The 21,690-nt window shown below is 38.9% G+C and overlaps 1 protein-coding gene across 1 annotated transcript; it reads left to right on the top strand.

Moving 5' to 3' along the window:
* The first annotated feature begins 296 nt into the window (after window positions 1-296).
* On the top strand, window positions 297-21,421 carry LOC133533317 (NAD-dependent protein deacetylase sirtuin-2-like). The gene is made up of 7 exons (XM_061872283.1): window positions 297-637; window positions 709-960; window positions 2,690-2,896; window positions 3,793-3,942; window positions 4,691-4,883; window positions 7,903-8,089; window positions 11,814-21,421. Exons 1-7 carry the CDS (start codon window positions 523-525, stop codon window positions 12,036-12,038), a joined length of 1,329 nt encoding a protein of 442 aa, XP_061728267.1. The 5' UTR covers window positions 297-522; the 3' UTR covers window positions 12,039-21,421.
* The last annotated feature ends 269 nt before the right edge of the window (window positions 21,422-21,690 follow it).

Genomic DNA, 21,690 nt, shown 5'->3' with positions numbered 1-21,690 from the left:
GACTGATTTGATCAGAAATAAATTGGCCTCTATCTCCAATTTTATCACTAATTTTAGATTAATCTAAGATAGTCTACTCGAAAAACTGAAATAACGGTAAAAAATATAGATACTGCTTCCTATATACTTACTTTACTCTTTAGATACTACTCCTAAACATACGTTGATCATTGCATTCGTAATGATGTCTAGAAAAATGTATTCGAAGTACCTATTTATCACAGCGGCAGACCAATGGCAGAGTTTCTGTAGATTGGCTCTTTGTGATTGTGTGGTGTGGTAAGGCCTTAAATCTATAGTATTTTCTGTTTACGAAGTTGGCTGAGATATTGGCGTACAGTACTTTTAAATTAATTATATTATATATTTAGGGCGATATCAATGTCAAAGGCATATAAATATACTAGAAGTTAAACATTTTTTAGGTTACATTTATACAGTCCGAAACTTTACAGTATTACGTAATCATTACTGAAAGGTGAAAACGTCGTAAACATTCAGGAATCGTAACCATTTCCGAGAATGCGCTACGTTTATCTGTCAAAGAGGCCGTGGTTGAAGTGGACAAAGATTTGGAGTCGTAATTTACAATATTTACCAACGATGTCTGCCAATTCGCCACCCGGGACAAGCGATGGTAGCTATTTTTTCATCCATTTCTTGCCGGTACGCATAGGTTGAAGGTTTAATTATGTTATTGACTTTCAGGAGAAGACTCGCTAGATGCGTCTACCGTCCCGCCAAATCATATAGAAACTATGGGCGCCCGCCTTCGGGATTTGGATGTAGATTCTATCCGTAGATACTTGGCTCAAAAACTCGGCTTCTATGAGCCCACGGAGCCCGCAGCGCCGGTAGAAAAGGTTTTGGATGAAGTCAACCTAGACGGCATCGTGAAATGGATCAAAGGATCGCGATGCAAAAACATTATAACATTGGCGGGAGCGGGCATTTCTACGTGTAAGTAACATTTTAATTCAATCTTCATAAATAATTGAAGAGAATAATTTATGTAAATAAAGTACTCCATGTTTACAATCAGTTGCTAAAGTGGAATATTTTTGTTACATACTGTTTATGTACAAAACAAATTCAAGGTCAATTAGTCTACGCGTCAAATATTATGGAATAGTCCAGTTAGATTAGATTGCAAGCATTTAGTTACTTATTGATATACAAAATTTTATTTGAAGGTTTTACTTTTATCTGATATTTAATAGCCCGGTCCACACAGAGCGAGCATACACGCGAGGAAATTTCCTCACGCACAAACCGGCCAGTGTAGACGTGCCTCAGTCGAGGCAGCGCATGCGTTTTCCTCGCCCGCGTGCGTGTGGCACATCTACACTGACCAGTTTGTGCGTGAGGAAATTGCCTCACGTGTATGCTCACTCTGTGTGGACCCGGTTAATGAATTACTTTTAGTCATGTTATATATTTTATGATTATCAGTCAGGCTTTTATTTAGGTAACATTCAATAGTTTAATTCCTAATAATAAAAAGATTTTGTAATGATGTGTCAAATATACAAATTAACTTGTGTAAGCCAATTAATTGTCCCATTACAACCTACTTAGGTTTTCACTCTGTAATGTTACAATAACCGCTTATTGTAACCTTAATTTCCGCAAATTTAAGGAGATTTGCATTTAACTAGGTACTCTATGATCCATCGCCATCACCAGTCATGGTGTTTAACGCATTCACTGCCAGGGGGCGTGGCCTAGGAACAAACTTGTATGGCGGTGAACGCATTTATGCATCGGTGGCAGTGAATGCGTTATATGTTTTATTTGATTTGTTTCATCTTTATGCATGGTACTTAAATAGCATTAAGTAATAATATTTTTTTATTTAAATCCAAGTCTGATCTTTCATTCATAACTACATTATAATGAAGAAAATACGCAATCCATATAGATTTTCGTACATTGAATTGACTCGCCTGTTGCTATCTCTATTGCATGTGCATAATTATATTGCTGTCAAGATCGCACAGTGTCTTTGACAACCAAAGCAGTAGGGCGACACTCCTCCTTTCCGGCATTCTCAGCTCAGCATTGCTCCGAGCAATTATTAGGGTTGATACAACTTAACATCCCTAAAAAAAACTGTGACTGTGCATGCATAGGGATTCCCTATGCATGCACAGTCACAGTTTTTTTTTTTCATAAATGGCTTTTACTCCTCGCTAATTTTAACGAGGTGGATTCTGCCAATTTCGAGGTGTGGACTTTTGACTTATGTGAGCAGAGAATGTTCGGTTTAATTTTGATTTTTGTGGAAGGATAGGCTGAGAACCTAAAACAACAGATCAGATGAATTGAATTCTGACAACCCTAAATAGCCGAAAAGGATAGTGCCATACATTGGAAAGGGATAGCATGATTCGTCCCGGAATCGCCGTCAAACTTCTGCTTTGTAGGAAATGTGATTTCTGTATGGTAGTGTATTTTATTCTGTAACGGAAGACTGAGTGGGCAGTACGAAAATCTATATGGAAAGGCTCTGCTTTATTAGTCCAGGTCCTTTACCTAACTAATTTCAAAAGTATTGTCCCATTTATAAGAAAGCATCCAAAACTGATTAAATTTACATTGTAAATTTTATATAGTGGGCACTTCAAGTCTAAAACAAACAAGGAACTAAAAGAAATCTATAAATTTTAAACATCATATATTGTTCCAGCGGCTGGAATCCCAGACTTCAGGAGTCCAGAAACGGGTCTCTACCACAACTTGCAGAAGTACAACCTCCCCGAGCCGCAGGCCATTTTTGAAATCAACTTCTTCCGTCAGAACCCCAAACCTTTCTTTCTATTAGCCAAAGAGCTGTTCCCGGGAAGCTTCAAGCCTACTGTGTCACACTATTTCATCAGGCTTTTACATGAGAAAGGTATGTAGATTACTTATTTTTAAGTTAAATGAAAAATTTAAGCCTTTTGATGTCTCTGCTTAGTACATAACTAATCATTATCTGTAACCTCTAGTGTCCCATGGTCCTGATACTAGTACTAATTACCTTAGTTAAAACTTGCAATTGTTTTATTTAGTTTGATTGATTCAATTCAAATAAGAATGCCAATTTTTCTTGTATGATGGGCTGTTAGAAGATTAAGTCATATCTCTGGTAATACTATTTGGTAGTATCTACTAAGTTGTATTGCTAGTGAGCTATTAGTCCAGGGCAGACACAGGTAGTTCATTTTTAAGCTGTGTGATATTAGCGATTCTTCGATTCTTCCCATTTTGAGATTTGGTTGCTCAACCTTTCCCACCAAAACTAACATAAAAAAAATTAAATAGTGAGTTTTGGTGAAAAGTTTTGGTATTTTTTTTATTTGGTATTTTGTTCGGCTCTATAAGTTTGGTTTTGAATAGCAAAAAAAATGTTGTCCATCCTATTTGCCGAGGCTCCCTGATCTAGGTGAGATTTGACTCAAACTCTTCGTCCGAAACTCCGAATTTAAATATTTTACATGTATACATACACTACCTTACTTGTTGTGTGTTAATTGTTTTGTATAAATGCGAGACACAGACCAACCACCTATAGACTGAGCTTGTAAGATGACTGTCCTGTATCTCTATATCGGTTTGATGACTTCGGGCGCCAAAATGACCAATACCAGACAGCCTACCACGAACACCGACGTTTGTCAATTACGGTAAATTGGTGGTGTTCACGGTAGATCCTCAGCATATTGTATGAATAAGTACTGGCTGGTGTCGAGAGAAGAAGGAAAAATAAGTGATTACATACAAGTGTAACTTTTATTTTATTTTTTCCAGGGCTTCTTCTCCGCCACTACACTCAAAACATCGACACCCTAGAGCGCGGCGCTGGTCTCCCTGAGGAGAAGTTAGTGGAAGCCCACGGCACGTTCTACACGTCTCATTGCATCGACTGCAGGAAGGAGTATCCGCTTGAGTTCATTAAAGGTACAATATTCTTTACTGGCCTGGGTAGTGACCTTGCCTATGAAGCTGATGGTCCCGGGTTCAAATCCTGGTAAGAGCATATATTTGTGTGATGAACACGGATATTTGTTTCTGAGTCATGGGTGTTTTCTATGTATTTATGTAAGTATTTATATATATCTTGTCTAGGTACCTCCAACCCGTACGAATTAACTGTGCAGCTCGCGCTGTGACGTCATTTAATTTACTAAGCAAATATTATACTAAGATTAAGCTTTTACGGTTTTACTCACGTATTTTTAGTCACCCGCATGAGATGATTTTCATGTACTCATCGGCGTCGCCAAGGGGGGACAGGAGAGGGCAGCTGCCCCGCCCCACTATAGAATCTAACCAAAGGTGGTATGCCCCTCCCGTCCCCCTTGGCCATCGGCCATATGAACTCCCCCCCCCCCCCCTAGCCTATCAGCTGGCGGCCCCCTTAAGTACCGTTACTGCTTGAAAATTGTGACCTTTTTAGCATTAGAAAAATGGGTAAACAATGTTGACGCGTATTTTTACTGAAATACACTTTTTAAAAATAATTCACAGTAAATAATTATGTATAATAAGTAGCATATAATATATGATCATCTACATTCTTTTGGTTTGTGTAATAGTAACTAATTTTTTCAAGCATTTTTAAATAAAAAGACACATCAAGTAAAAAAACGGAGTACAGCTTATGTTAAAAAAATATGTCAGTACTTTACTATAATTATTTCTACAGAGCGTATATTCTCGGACCAAATCCCCATCTGCACTGCATGCCCCGGCGTAGTTAAACCTGACATCGTCTTCTTCGGGGAGAGCCTGCCGGACCGCTTCCAAGACTGCCTGCAGGAAGACTTCCAGCACTGCGACATGCTCATCATCATGGGCTCATCGCTGGAGGTGCAGCCGTTTGCTTCCCTCATCGACATGTGAGTGTGGAAAGATGTTACAAGTTAGGTCAAATTTAGCAAACTTTTATCGAGATCTTAAAGTGAAACTGCTTAATTTAATAACTGGGTTATATCTACAGACATTTAGTGTGCCAGACTTGTGTCGTGGCAGTCGAAACAATATTTTTCGCTCAAAAGTTACGGTTTCTTTGTTTATTTCTCAATGCACCCACCTCGAAGTTTTTCTGTTTTGCCTTATGGTTGACTGGTAGAGAATGCCTATTGGCATTAAGTCCGCCTGTTGTACTCTTTTTTTATGTGTAATAATAAAATCTGTTATGAGATTGTACATCCCACGGAAGTGTGGAGGTCGAGGCTTCCTAAACGCCAAAGATCTCCACAACCGCGAGGTGTGCAATCTCAGGAATTATTTCCTTAACAACGAGTGTGGGATGCATCGTGACGTGGTGGCAGTAGACAGGAACCTTACGCCGCTCTCCTTGGCAAACGAGAACTGGCGCAAACCTGTGGTACTAAGTACTGCGGATCGCAGGGCGGCATGGGAGAGTAAGGTGCTACACGGGCGGTTCTACAAGGCCCTCACGGGACCTGACGTGGACCTGCTCGCGTCGGTGAACTGGTTACGATTCGGGGACCTCTTCGGAGAAACCGAGGGTTTTGTCTGTGCAATTGCGGACGAAGTTATGATGACGAACAACTATCGGAAATATATCCTGAAGGACGGTACGGTCGACATTTGTCGGGCATGCCGCCGTCCCGGAGAGTCACTCAGGCATATCATTTCCGGTTGTTCTCATCTTGCTAACGGCGAGTACTTACACAGACATAATCTCGTAGCCAGAATTATTCACCAGCAACTTGCTCTTCTATACCGCCTTGTGGACCGCGAAGTACCGTACTACAAGTACTCACCTGCGCCAGTTCTCGAAAATAGTCGTGCCACGCTCTATTGGGATCGATCTATTATCACTGACAGGACTATTGTAGCCAATAAGCCTGACATCGTGATAATAGATCGATCGCAACGCCGGGCCGTGCTCGTCGATATCACCATCCCCCATGATGAGAATCTCGTGAAAGCCGAGAAGGACAAGTCCAGCAAATACCTAGACTTGGCTCATGAGATAACCGCCATGTGGGATGTTGATTCGACGATCATTGTCCCAATAGTCGTTTCAGCGAACGGTCTCATAGCGAAGAGTCTCGACCAACACCTTGAGAGACTCTCGCTAGGTGGTTGGATCAAGGGTCAGATGCAGAAGGCGGTGATCTTGGACACGGCGCGGATAGTGCGGCGGTTCCTCTCTCTGCAGCCCTGACCACCGGCAGCTTGGGCCCTGCCCCGCTGCTGGCGGCACACTAGGTTAAGTTTTTTACAATGTGTTTATATGTGTTTTGTATAGTATTTTTTGATGTATTTTTATATTTTACTTTTATATCCATATTGTAAAAAACATAACCTAAGAAGGAAGAGAAATAAAGGACAATAATAATAATAATTCTTCTATACAGTGTGTCTGCCAGCGTCTGCGCGGCCGTGTAACGATAGATATAAATATGTTACTGGACACAGTATAAAAGAATATTATTTTTGTCTTTCAAGTTACATGTATGGCAAGGTCAATGTCTGTAGATATAAACCTTAAGGTCTTAAGTTGTGGATTCCCGCTCAATGTCACACAACACGTTTGTTACATTTAGCAAGTTCTCCCTTTAAATCAGAGAATAGTCTAGACGAGAACCTTTTCAGTTCTGCCACCCCTATGACTAACTCCCTAGAACCCGATTTTACCCCTACTCCCAATAAATATCAATATTCTTTCTTACAGGTCTAATTTCTGTTACATTTAATTGAGCTTGTTACCTGCGTAAAATACCAGTTTTACCCCTACGGGGGTAATTACCCCCAGGTTAGGAACCGCTGGTCAAGACCCAGCAAGTAAAAAAATTAGAGAAATGAGATATAGTCGGATCGGGCTAACTCTTTGGCGCGACAGCTAGTAATAATAATATTTTGTGATACTTATGTGTATATTACCGTGTGACATGTAAAATTATTTATAATTTTATTAATAAATATCTCAATCTCAAAGTGTAGTGTTATATGTTCATAGAAATTTGACGTTTATGTTGATGCTTTCAAACTGTGAGCGAAGAAAGTCTATGTAGATCTATTTTGATCTGACTCTAAGAACAAGGGCGCCATATATTAAGTTTCGTGACGGTTATTTATTTAGCTTAAATTATTGTTTACTCGTATAAATGACGAAGCCTGTTGCGGATATCATCATTAATTTGTTTGGGACGAAGCATGTTGTTGACATGCATCTGTGGCCACCCGACCCTGCCTTGCGGATAATTTACATGCTAAGTGGATTTTTTCTAAAGTGGTAATAAATTTAATAAAATATTAAGTATCATAATTAAAATTCAGTGGGGACATAATAATGTTCCGAATTAATCACCAGTAAGGGTTTGAATATAATCCATACCTTTTGACGACCAGTTTGGCCTAGTGAGTAGTCACCCTGCCTACCAAGCCGATGGTCCCGGGTTCAAATCCTGGTAAGGGCATTTATTCGTGTGATGAGCATGGATATTTGTTCCTGAGTCATGGGTGTTTTCTATGTATTTAAGTATTTATAAATATTTATATATTATATATATCGTTGTCTAAGTACCCTCAACACAAGCCTTATTGAGCTTACTGTGGGACTTAGTCAATTTGTGTACTAATGTCCTATAATATTTATTTATTGATTTATACCTTTATTTAATTTCTAAAGTCTCTAAACAGCACCACTTTAGAAAACAAAAAAAAAGTAAGAAAGATCTTCTTTCTTACTTTTTTTTGTTTTCTAATGTGGTGCTGTTTGTAGATGGTTTTGCAATAAACGTTTTTCTATTCTATTCTATTTTAATCTCCTATGGTTAAAGAAAAAATATTCATAAAATCGTTGCGAGTTCCGCCGCAAGTCGTGTATTATGTACACATGCAGCTCCCGACAGCCACAAACGTAACGAATCGTCCCCGCAGGGTGCCCGAGTGGTGCCCGCGCCTGCTGATCAACCGCGAGCGGGCGGGGCTGCGCTCGCCGCTGCTGCGCCTGTGGGGGCTGGCGGCGGGCGGCCTGCAGCTGGACGCCGGCGCCACCCGGGACGTGGCGCGCCTCGGGGACTGCGACGCCGGCTGCCGCGAGCTGGCCGACAGGCTCGGCTGGGGGGTGAGTGCACTACGTTGCAGGGCGGGACCGCCCTGACCGACGAGCGTGTGTGAGGAATGTCATGAAAGTGGAGGAAGCGAAAGAGGCATGTCAGGATCGTAGCAAGTGGAAATCCGTGGTCTCTGCCTACCCCTTCGGAAAATAGGCGTGATTATATGTATGAACTAAGATTGCAGGTGGTAACCATTAGTTCAGTGTCAATGTGAAGCACCAGGATATTTACATAAATTATGCATTTGGCACCTCGCCACTGATTGCCGGGATGCCGGCTCATTTATTTCACGTTTCAATCGCCTTATTTTGTGGACACATATATCCTCTGGCCGCCCAGAGACCCATAAAAAGGTCTCCCTTTCCATTATATTTTGAACGTTTATTTGACAAATTAATATAGTATTTGTCTTGGCAAGTTTTGACATATGGACCGCTTGAGGTTTAAACCAGTTCGCTGTCAATTTTGATGGCATTTTCCGTTCTTTGGTACTGTTGAATCCTTTAAGTTCCTATAATAAAGTGTTCTACTATACGGGGTGTAAATTTGTAGCCGATACAAGATATACTCATATACGCAACTGTACTCATTACTGTAAGCAAATTTGGTTATCAGAGCATCTGTATACGTATGTATGTATTGTAGGTGAGGCCGGAAAACCGCCCAAACATGGACGAGTGAGTTTAGGACGTTTGAGGAAGTCAAATAATACGAGTCCATCTTTAGCGTTTCCGGCCGAGGCATTGCATAGTGCTTTTCACGACTACTGCGAGGAAATAAGAAAACATTTCCATAACTGTAACCACTTTAATAGAAATTAATATATATTGGCGTGAGGACAATTGTTGAAAGAATTTGATGTATTTTTGCCGGGAACATTAACGTGTTTCTTGTATTTTTTTGTCAAACACAATTTACACTATCCAATTCAGTAAGTATTTCCCGGTTCCTTTATCACTTTTAAGAGGCCTTTTTCTGTTGTTTACTAATACAAACCAACTCTAAACTTAGAAGCGTTTTTGCTAATAAAAAAAAAACCAAATAGATACAAAAGTAAAAACACCTTAAGCGTGAACTATACTTGACGCGCCCAATGATGATCCCTATTACAGTTCATTTTTGTATTGAATAACTGCCAATGTCAGATATTTTTGGACCTTTTTAGGGTTCCGTAGCCAAATGGCAAAAAAAGAACCCCTTATAGATTCGTCATGTCCGTCTGTCTGTCCGATTATGTCACAGCCACTTTTTTCCGAAACTATAAGAGCTATACTGTTCAAACTTGGTAAGTAGATGTATTCTATGAACCGCATTAAGATGTTTACACAAAAATAGAAAAAAATCAAAAATTTTTGGGGGTTCCCCATACTTAGAACTGAAACTCAAAAAATCTTTTTTCATCAAACCCATACGTGTGGGATATCTACGGATAGGTCTTCAAAAATGATATTTAAGTTTCTAATATCATTTTTTTCTAAACTGAATAGTTTGCGCGAGAGACACTTCCAAAGTGAAAAAAAGTGTCCCCCCCCCCCCCCCTGTAACTTCTAAAATAACAGAATGAAAAATCTAAAAAAAAATATATGATATACATTACCATGCAAACTTCCACCGAAAATTGGTTTGAACGATATCTAGTAAGTAGTTTTTTTTTAATACGTCATAAAATTAAAAAAAAAAAAAATTTTTTCATCAAACCCATACGTGTGGGGTATCTACGGATAGGTCTTCAAAAATGATAGTTAGGTTTCTAATATCATTTTTTTCTAAACTGAATAGTTTGCGAGAGAGACACTTCCAAAGTGAAAAAAAGTGTGCCCCCCCCCCCTGTAACTTCTAAAATAACAGAATGAAAAATCTAAAAAATATATATGATATACATTGCCATGCAAACTTCCACCGAAAATTGGTTTGAACGAGATCTAGTAAGTAGTTTTTTTTAATACGTCATAAAATTAAAAAAAAAAAAAATTTTCATCTAACCCATAAGTGTGGGGTATCTACGGATAGGTCTTCAAAAATGATATTTAGGTTTCTAATATCATTTTTTTCTAAACTGAATAGTTTACGCGAGAGACACTTCCAAAGTGAAAAAAAGTGTGTCCCCCCCTGTAACTTCTAAAATAACAGAATGAAAAATGTAAAAAAACATATGATATACATTACCATGCAAACTTCCACCGAAAATTGGTTTGAACCAGATCTAGTAAGTAGTTTTTTTAATACGTCATAAATGGTACGGAACCCTTCATGGGCGAGTTCGACTCGCACTTGGCCGCTTTTCTGTACTATAACACATTCTTTTATTCAGAAATGTAACAATTAAGTAATTAAAACACCGTAAAAACCTATTTCAAAAGTCCATCCAAAAGCGAATTGGAGAAACTGTCATACGGATCATCATTGGCTGCGTCAAATATAAATGGTTTTGAAGTTTCTTTCTTTTAAATAAGTAATTGGTCCTATAAATAACCTAATTTTATTTTTGAATGAAAAATTTAAAAAAGAAAAAAGTTAAAAAAGACCTTTTACCATCACCAATGACAGATGATGAAACAATGAAGCATTGTCGTAGTGGTTGTTCAGGTGCTACAGCTATTGCCTACTTTCCAGCTTGGTTTTAGACCATCTATTGCCACATTTCCGAACAGTGGCGTGAAAACTATTCTTATTGTACGTTCCAAAATTGAGGATTTTTTGTTCTTAGCGCGTCATAGTATCCCACTCCTGGACAAAGGCTTTTCCCGGCCACGTACTAATGAAGTTGTCTAAGTCGTCCCATCTCTGTCTGGGGCTGCCACGTCCGCGCTTATTCTACGGCATCCACTTGGTGGCTATAATAACGCTTAAATTGTACAGTTGCTCTTTAGTCGACCCTAGACAAGCGAGAAATCTTCATGTGCTTACGAACACACCGAAAGAGAAAAAGACAAGTACGACAAGTTCAACGAGTGTGACAAGGATGGTATGCGAAAATGAATCGACAAAAATAGATTCAGTAGGTAATGAAAATTCGTATTTAATAGGCGGGTCCATACAGAGCGAGCATACGCGCGAGGCAATTACCTCGTCCTCGCGCACAAAAATAAGACGTGCCACGGCCGAAGCGGCGCGTGTTTTCCTCGCCCGAGCGCGACCTTGGCCGAGCCGCTCGCTGTCGGTTTTTCGGCTTGCTGAAAGGTGCCTCAGACGCACCAGTTAGCTCAGTTAGCCGCGCGCCAGTGTATACGTGTTTGTTTATGGTGCGCGTGGTAATTTTTTTATGGTAATATATAATGAGTGTCGCAAATCATATCCTTCCTTCTTTGCTTCCAAGTTTTCTTTTGAATTGCTTTAAATAGCAAAATAGAAGAAACGCAAGCCACTGCAGTTATTACGTCTAGAGCCATTTTGAATAGCTGACTGAGTGACGCCATTTTGCCGAGCAAATTGGCTCGGATGAGCCAAACGTGCTGAGGCAAAAGTTACACGAGCACGCCTCACGAGCTGCCTCGCGAGGAAATTTCCTCGCGCGGCAGCTCGCTTTGAGTGGACCCGCCTAATGAAATAAATATGAAAGTATTTTTTGTGCTCATTATGTATTAGTATGACCTATCTATAGTTACACGGTGGTAGGTATGTGCAACTGTGACGAAATATCGGAAACTCACAATAACAAATATACAGTACACCCATGTACTCCCCATGTATAGAAATTTGTGTGCATGTAAATAAGTTGTACATTGTTTTCAGGAGGAACTCCAAGCCCTCGTAGCCTCCGAGCACGCTCGGCTGGAGCTGTCAGGCTCGCTGTCCGCGCCGCACGCCCCGCACGCCTCGCACGCGCCGCACGCCCCGCACGCGCCGCACGCGCCGCACGCCTCGCACGCGCCGCACGCCTCGCATGCGCCGCACGCCTCACACACCCCGCACGCACCGGAGCCAGGCGTCAGTTCACCACTAGACCCTAAACTGTGAGCATAAAGCTAAGGTCTGATGTACGAATACTTCGCCGCACCCACACTGTTCGTTTGCTCCTGAATGTGGATGTGCGCATGTACATTTTCATATAGGTGAAATTTTCTTTCGTTTAAGCCGAATGAAATTAAATTCATGTGTAGTCACAGAAGGCAATGTTTCTTATAAGCGACGCGGTTAGCTATCGAATCCATCAAGAGTGAGAAGCAACAAGCCCGTTTAAAAACCAATTTTACCGTTCTGTTATTAAGATTCAAATTCATATAACAGGTAATTCGTAGATAACTCAACACCGATACGATCTTGGACAAAAAAATGATGTTATTTGCGATCGTCGAATTTCATAGCTTTGCGCAAATTTGATTCATTAAAAAAAATACGCCGTGAAACTACAAAAAAACTTTAGTATGAAAAATTACTCATGCGCAATGATTTTCCAGTAATAATGGACAAAGGTCCTTTTATGAGCTGAAAAGCTATTAATTCTGTCAATAACCAGTGTTCGCACAAAAGAAGAAGCATTGTCTTATAAATACAAAAGTATGGCCAGCGGTGGCAGCATGGTTGCATTTTTATCGCCTGTCACTTTCGTACTTACATACTTGTTAGAACGTGACAGGCATGCTGACAGGCGAAAAAAATGCAACCGTGCTGTCGCACCAGGACAAATAATCGAAATCAAATATTTACAATATATATGGGAAAACTACGTGACCCCATACCATCCTATGGAAAAATAATACATAAATACAATGTTATTTTGGACGTTTATGTTCACAATTTTTGCGTCTATGTTAAGTTCTTATTTAGTTTAAATATATTTATTTATTTGTTGACTTAAACTCATGATTATATCAATAAAATGAAATTTATTTTTGAGTTTGGTATGCAAAGGGTGGTTGCGTCACTTTTAACAATATTAGGACAAATCCCGGTAACAAGCCAAATAGTGATTGTTTGAGTGTTTTTTTTTTTTTTATTAATTAGGAGAGTCCACACAGAGCGAGCATACGCCGCGCGAGGGAATTTCCTCGCGCCCAAAACGGCCAGTGTAGACGTGCCTCGGCCAAGGCGGCGCGCTCGGGCGAGGAAAAAGCGCGCGCCATATCGAAATTGCCTCGCGCGTATGCTCGGTCTGTGTGGACCTATTGAGTAATATCGTCATTTTGTTAAAATTAATTTAGAAACTCTTTTACCTTTTAAAATGTGCTGTAGCAAACTTTAGCCAAAAATTAATTCAGCGCAACTTTTATTGTAACTTACAATTCCTATTTTTAGCAAGCATTTCATTAATTGACCAATTATAAGCCTTTTTACGATGGCATAGGGTTCATTTATGGTCACAACGTGTCTTCATTTTAGACAATTGAAAGTCATAAATGCATCATTTATTTATATCAAAAATATGTATTAGCATTAAGTACTTATTTATACACTGAATCTTTAGGTATTTAAATCAAAGTAAACAAACAATTTGTACATTTTCGGGTAGTTAGAATATTTATTGGTTAACCAACCAAATACAAAACCGCCTGGATCTGTGACTGAACGACCTGACTTTAACCTACATTATTTGATCGTGTAATGTTTTCATCTACCCTCAACTAGGTTAAGGAGCCATTTGAGGGTAGATTTTGCTTACTTTTATTTAAATACCTAAAGATACAGAGTATAGTCACCTTTGCTATAGTACTAAGACGCTATTTGGAATACTTCTGAATGCGGTACCTGTTTTTTAAGGCGGGTTGATGTACGACTTTCATCGTGCTTAGCGTCCTTACTTTAAAAATAGGTACATGTTTTACCAGCTTAGGCACACTGTTAAATATATCGCTCCGCTCGCCGTGGTATATCATAAACTCAGTGTGTGAAAAGCCTTTCTTTCATCTTAGGCGCTTGGCACACTGTATCCGATTCGCACGTCGACGTGCGAGCGGGATGTCGCTATAATAATAATTTAGCGTGTAAGTGCTTTGGTGTAATGACATACTGTAAACTTGCATTGTATTTAAGTGAATAAATGAAATAAATAAATAATGTGCGCATAGCGTTGTCTCACTCAAACATCGGTGCGACGTGCGAATCGGATGCAGGTGCCATGCGCGTTAGCGTATATCCCGGTTGCATTCCAAAGGTACTGATTTGGAATCCAGGGTCCGCTAAGTAGTCTATTTCATGATAATAGTGCCTCGTAATATAACTTTAATTTATTTTATTTTAGGACGTTTTAATAAGTGTTTTTTCAGTTTTAACCCTTTGAACGCCAAGAGCCACTAAAGTGGTCGTGTGCCGTCGTGCCTACCACGCCAACGACCACTAAAGGGGTCATGGCAGACGCTGTCAAAGCAATTTTACTGTTGACAGATAAGGTTTAAATTCGTTTCTCACTAGTTGAGATGGTGGCATGTATGTCACATTTTGATGCGAGAGAGAAAGCGTTCAAAAGGTTAATATTGGATGAGAAAAGAATTAATTTTATGAAATATTTATGCTGATTTGGGAGGGAATAATTCTAAATTGCAATGAGGTTTTAAGACCGGTGTTTTCACTGGACGGGGATGTTAGGCCATGAGCTCTAAAACATCAAGGAGAGGTACCCAACTGTCCGGTTCCGATTTGATTTATATTTAAATATGTTATAGAGTAGTCTAAAATAACGGACACGTATTTTTTCTTAGCTGCCCAAACTCAACCTATTGGGAGAAATTGTCCTCCAAAGTACAAAAAAATTACTAAATCTTGTAACTCCTATATAAAGTGATGCTCAAGCAACTTGCTAGTTAATGGCTGGTTTGAGTATATGTTTGAGAGCAGGAAAAAATAATGAGCACGAGTTTTGTTATATCGGCTGAAACTATCTTTTCCTAAAAAAAAAAACGACATTCGAAGTTTTATACTATCTTATTGCTAAAGATACACATAAAGACGGGTGTTTTTTAGGAAAACTTGAGTTTAAGCAGATATAACAAAACACGTGCTCATTATTCTTTCCTGCTCTCAAACATATACTCAAACAAGCCATTAACTAGCAAGTTGCTTGAGCATCACCTTCTATAGGAGTTAGAAGATTTAGTATTTTTTTAATACTTTGAAGGACAATTTCTCTCAATAGGTTGAGTTTGGGAAGCTAAGAAAAAATACGACCGTTATTTTAGACTACTCTATAACATATATAAATATAAATCAAATCGGAATCGGCCAGTTGGGTACCTTTCCTTGTTAGATAAAATTAATCCATTTGAGGGCTTACCGTGAACACCGAAAATCGAAATTTCGTTTTCTGCCTCTATCACACTTCCTTACTTACTCCGTTGGCTCAGCGACCCAAAATGAGACTCGGCCTCCGACACAAGACAGCGCCCCTTTTCTCGGTCCTGTGCGACCTCTCGCCAATTGTTGACGAAGTTCGCACAGATCCTCCACCATGTCGCTCCAGCGATACCTGGGGCGTCCGATAGGACGTGCTCCTAGGCGACCCAGGCACGCTCTTTTTACGTTCCGATCTTCCTTTCTCTCAAGATGGCCCAACCTATGGAGTCTGTGGACTTTACTTTCTTCCATGATGTTAGGTTCAGCCACTAGGTCTTCGGTCGCACGGTTCTTTTCTTTATCACTCTTAGATATTCCAAATAGACAAACGAAGTGGTTCGCGGTAGGTCTCTTGGTTCTAACATTAATCCAGCGATAGATTGGAATATCTTAAACACCGGTCCTAACGTTCGCTAAATTTTATCGTATGGAAAGTGTCAAATAGTATTTTTCAAACATGAAGATTTGGTGTTTTTAGGTTATAAATTGTAGGTGACACCTATAAGCATACTCTTCTTGTTTGAAACATACTACAGCTCGTTGCGGATTGACGTTGATCCGTTTGTCGATGGGGTTGACACAAGGGTTGTATAGATGGCGCCAGAGGTTTCCCCTGTCTCTATAGGAATTGGCTTAAATTTGATACTATTCGTAGGAATAACAGGTTTCCATACATGAGACAGAACATACGCAATGCGACGAAATTAAAAACACGTTTGATCTTTCCTGACAACATACTAAAAACAACCTACGTAATTTGGTCGGGTTATTTGTTGCCCACCATAAAACGGCAACAAAAAACGTCTACGTCACTTATGACTTTTTAGAAGAAGGCAGAAAGGAAAAGTGAGACTATGACAAGGACAAACAATAATAGCGCTTTCTCTGCTACTCCAACTGAAAGATACACGAGACTATCCCGTTCTGTCCAATCCATGCTAAATACTAGATTCATGTGTAAAACCTATCCTGGCTCCATCTGTGAAATACTTCGACCTTTCAACGCCATTGTGGTCGGTGCAACTGGCCTTACAGAAATATTGTTGTTTGTCAAGATGCTGTGTGTTTTACTTTTGTTGTTTTTTGTATAAATTATATCACAAAACTGATGTAATCAAATGTCTTATGATGCAGATGTGTATGTATACTATTATAATTATATCTAAGATGTGTATAATTAATAATTATATATTATGATCATGGAATTGATAGCTGTATTTACTGTATCCTGGCCCTTTAATATAAGTAATGCTTAAATAAGTCATACTTAGATATAAACTTCGTATATATTCCCTGATTAAAATTTTAGTAATTTCGAATCAGTTAAAATGAACTATTACTAAAATACATAAAATATTCTACGATCCATTTTCGATTGATTAAGAAAAATTTTTATTTTTATGTACTTGACTTTATTTATACAGGGTGATTTTCTTAGATCTATCATAATCTAAGGGCCTGATTCGCGATGTCCAAGTAAAGTCCTGAATAATCTACTTGCCATCTTCAAATAAGCTTAACTGGTAGATAAAGTGCTAAGTTTAGTGAAAAAGAGAACCTATACTGGTCAACCATGAAATCAAAAAAAGGGGCCTAGCCAAAATCGTTTGTAGTAAACGCCAATCAAAACTTATGACGTATGGAAATTGTGATTTGCCAAAATAACTAGACATAGCAAAATCACCCTGTATATTTCTAAGTCTATTCAAGTTACCTGCTTATGAATTAGGAACCACTAGGCCAGGCAAATATAAAGTGCTGCTTATATTATTACATTTTTTTTTAAATTGGTGTGAGTAAAATTATTTTCTCAAAAATGTATTCGTTCGTCACGGATGTGCCAAAAATATGTACACTACCCCAGAATAAATAATAGTACTATCGTACAGAAACTTCCAAAAACCGAAGTTTGACAGCGATTCAGGGACGAATTGTTCTGTCCCTTTCTAATGTATGGCACTATCCCTTTCGGCCATTTAGGGTTGAAAAATTCAAGTCGTTATCTGTGGTCGTGCACGTATAGGGACGTCAAGTTCTCAAGTGTTGCCAACCCTAATAATTGCTCGGAGCTCTGAGCCGAACGGACCCGGTAAAAGCCGAAAGGACACGTGTCGCCTGACACTACCTTAATGTATGGGCAAAAAGGTCGTGTAGACATATTTTTAGCACTTTGTCCGTGTCGATATTTAATGTAGTTTGTGTCATCCACGATGACACATTTGTCAAATCTAACCTTCAATAACATGACATTACAAGTCAAGGCACGCGTCTTCCTGAATGACACGATCTATACCTTGACTGTGCGGTCTCTATCAGATATATCGGAGCGGCCAAGGTGCTCACAAATATCTGAACACGCCTCTATTGTCTATGCTTTTACTCTATACAGTGCATGTTCAGATATTCGATATATCTGATTGCGACTGTATATATTATTCTACCACATGTTTTTGCTGAAGCTTATCAAATGTGTAAACGCACTTTTATTCATATAACTTATGTAATAGAAGTGATTGTGTATCTGGCTAGTTTTGCTATTTTTCCTATCTTCCAAAAAGGGTCAATCAATTATGTGATCGTAGCCGGCAAAACGTCCCACTTTCTCCCTTGCCATAAGGACGAGATTTGCTTGTATCTTTAATCGAAGAACCTGATAAGGCGTCCTTATGGCAAGCGACAAAGTGGGACGGTTTGCCGGCTGCGGTACTTATTTAGCGTACTGTAAATTGATAAAGTGGGGAATGCTCGACCGTTATTAATCTATGTCAAAAGAATGTCAACTCGGGAAGAAATATCTGAGCGGGCGAGATGTTCAAAATGATCTATTACAGGTAGTATACTCTTTTAACAATAAAGATGTGTAAAGTGCCAATTACATCAACACTTTATCAGGCCTGATATCAGACCCGATTTCGGGCCCGAGCAAGAGTATTTTTCCGTTTCACCAAATATCAGCACATCGTTTACAATATTTGAAATGTGAAAAAATGTTTCATATGCAAAAATATCAAACATTGAACATTTTTGGCAATTAGAGACAAAGTATATTTTACATTTCAAATATTGTTAACGATGTGCCGATATTCCGTGAAACGGAAAATGATCATCAGGCCCGAAATCTGAAATATATAGTCTAGCAAATACAAATTGTCAGTGAGTAAGAATCAGGAAAACTATACTCGTCCTTTTCTTTTGGTTTTCGTCCTTTACTTGTACTAGCGTAAGACAAAGCCAGTATGATTCTCTGTTTATGTTTGAAATGAGATACTGGGCAAAACTATAAGTTTAAGCAGTGGCGTAGCTAGTAGGCGTGGGCGAATGGGGCCCTCGCTCACGGCCTCGCAAAGCCAACCTTTTTACCTTGGGAAATAGTACATTGTGCAACGAGGGGGGTAAGTGACATTTTGGAAGCGAGGGTGGTCACACTTGCGAAGAAAAAATTAAATTTTAGGTGAAATAATTCTTAAATACGGTGACATTTCAAACATTCGTCCGCCATATTGTCATTCTTTGACAGGTTAGGCATCGAAGGCACAGAGTTATTCGGCATTCAGCCACTATTGAAAATTATGTAAAAATATTTTAAACTGCTATTTTTCAATAAAATACAATGAATACTGACTTAATATACGAATTATTTATCAATCGAATCAAATGTAATTTACATTATTTAAGTTATACAACTTATTTATAAATATACTAAAAACTAAACTACAAAACTTAAAATCTAAATCTAAAAATAAATAAAAATAGACTTAAAATAAAATAAAACTATCCCCCTGCGGCATGGTGCCGTAGATGCTAGTAGCATTTCCTCGCTGTATCGCAAGACTAATTCTTTGAGCGAGGAAGCTGCCAGCTCTGCGGTCACCGGTGACCTCTCTAATCCTTTTCGAAAGTTCCTTAAAAAAGTTAAAGGCGCTATTAAATTAATCAAATTAAATATTTTTCAATATAAACAAACATATTAAATTATTAACGGCAGTATTTTTAAAGTAAAACTCATTTACACTACGTGGTTTCTATGAATTCGTGACATAATAAAAAATAAAGTTATAACTCCCTGGGGAGTTATAGCTTTTTTTTTCACAATCCATAACTCCCGCTGGAACAATATAGGCCTTTGTCCTGCAGTACACCTGCTTGAAATAAGATCTTTTTCAAGCAACTGTGATGAAAACAAATTGAAAGAGCCTCGCAAATGTGGGAATCCGGTCACGGCCACGGCTAGATTAGTTGACGCTACGCAATTGAGTTTAATTTCATCGACTTGCTCGGTGCCGGGCGGCGCGGCGTTGGTTGGCGCCGCCGATCGCGTGCGTCCAGACCGCGACCTTAACAACAATTCCTAGCTGAGCAACTTTTCAAATCTCGAATTTTTGAAGTTTCTGTCGCGCTGCGGTGGGCGGAAATGCCTGCGTGCGATAAGAACAACTGCAGCTCGGACTAAAATTCCCACGCAAAAAAACTCAAAAACCGTGGTTTCGCTTTCGACTGTTTCCTCCTCCAAAACGCAACCAATCATTATGAAATTTTGGAAACTGCAAGAGGAAGAAATAATCTATGCCGCTATGTTTTGATTTTTTGGATATTTGTTGACATATTTGTATACTGTGCCTTTTTTTGCAGCCAATTCAATTGAGCAGTTTTTGCGATTTTCTAAGCGCTGTAAGTTTCTTCAAAATAAAATAATCGAAAAAGGCAAAACATAACGGCACAGATATTGATGATATTATTCTTACTTGAAAAAATCATTCCTCTAGGTTAAAAATCCGGGGAGGAAACAGTCGAAAGCGTTTGTATGGAAAAATCGCAATTAGGAATTCCTCTTAAGATCACTCTGAACACCACCCGCTTAATTAATTTAACTGCTAACCACAAGTTAGTTAATTAAATACGTTTAATTGGTCTATATTATTTTGTTCCCCTTTTCAATATTTTGGATTATTTATGTAGTTCAATACATCTTGAATATGGAGGCAATTAAGCCGGAACGTAAAATTCTAAATTGTAGAAGTTCATTTTATTTATTACAAACGGTCGAGTATACATCCGCGTAGTCATTTTAAACTTTTTATAAGCAAAGTTGAACCGTACGCTCATTTAACCTTTTTGACGCCAATGACGAATATATCCGCACCGTAGGTCCAACGCCGAAGACGGATTAAACCGTCACAGACCACAGAGCAGCTTAGACCTACCTATTTCAATTTTGACACTTCGGTGACATGGCGTCCGAATGACAGCTTTTGTGTTTGACATGGCGTGGAAAAGGTTAAAAACATGTACACTCCTTTTTAGATAACCTTATTTAAGCCCATAGAGATAACTTCATTTTATTGATCAGCTAGTCTTCAACTTTGCTTAAAAGTTTACCATGACTGGGGCATAGGGTCTTATACCATATTAGGATTAATGGTGAAGCGGCTTATAGAATTATTTATTTATTGTTTTTGATACTATATGGGTGATGATTAGGAGCTTGGTTGAGATATACGCCTTATACTTTATGTACTCATAAATAAACTTAATTCCAAATTAAGATTAGGTATAACGAAGTTAGGTCAATACGGGTAAGTGAGGATGGCCTTCACATTGGGGCCGGTTTACACATTGATTAGCAACTTCTATGAAATTATGACATTTACTTAACACTTGCACAGGCTGGGCTATAACAATCGCTGCCAACTTAGCTTGGTAACTCTAAACTCAAAGCAAAGGTATGAACTCGTAAGAAACACCAATCAATGTGTTAACAGCCCCAATGTGAAGGCCAGCCACACGGGGCTTTTGAGAAATTTACTAATAAATAAAAATACATTAAAAGTACGTATATCTCAAACAAGAGGAACTACTAGTTTAGTGTATTTAATCTTAGTATTTTAGCAATACGGAGATATAAAATATTTTTTCATTGGATAATTTATTCAAGTCTAATGAAATAAAATGCTGAATGCTTCCGGCTTGTCATTTATGATATACACTTGTTGAAATATAGAAAAGCAATAGAAACTAAAGTTCAATTTATTGTCATATTTAAAATGTGTAAAAAATAAAGGAATAATTCGTAAATACTTGTCACATTTTATTTCCTCCTTTTCGAACAAACACAAAAGTTGTCACTCGAACGCCACGACACCGAAGTGTCAAAACTGAAATTGAACTTGATGCATATGCACGTAGGTCTTTTCTGTGACGGATTAATCCGTCTTCGACGTTGGACCTACGGTGCGCATATATCCGTCGTTGGCGTTAACCCTTTGAACGCCACGCCTATCTTGCGCGGCGCGTCAACGTGAACCTTGTCGGAATGCACGAAGGTTGATATTCAGTTGTAGCCGCA

The sequence above is a fragment of the Cydia pomonella genome, unplaced genomic scaffold (assembly GCF_033807575.1).
Source record: "Cydia pomonella isolate Wapato2018A unplaced genomic scaffold, ilCydPomo1 PGA_scaffold_153, whole genome shotgun sequence".
NCBI classification, from domain to species: Eukaryota; Metazoa; Arthropoda; class Insecta; order Lepidoptera; family Tortricidae; genus Cydia; species Cydia pomonella.
This window is presented reverse-complemented; position numbering and strand designations above follow the sequence as displayed.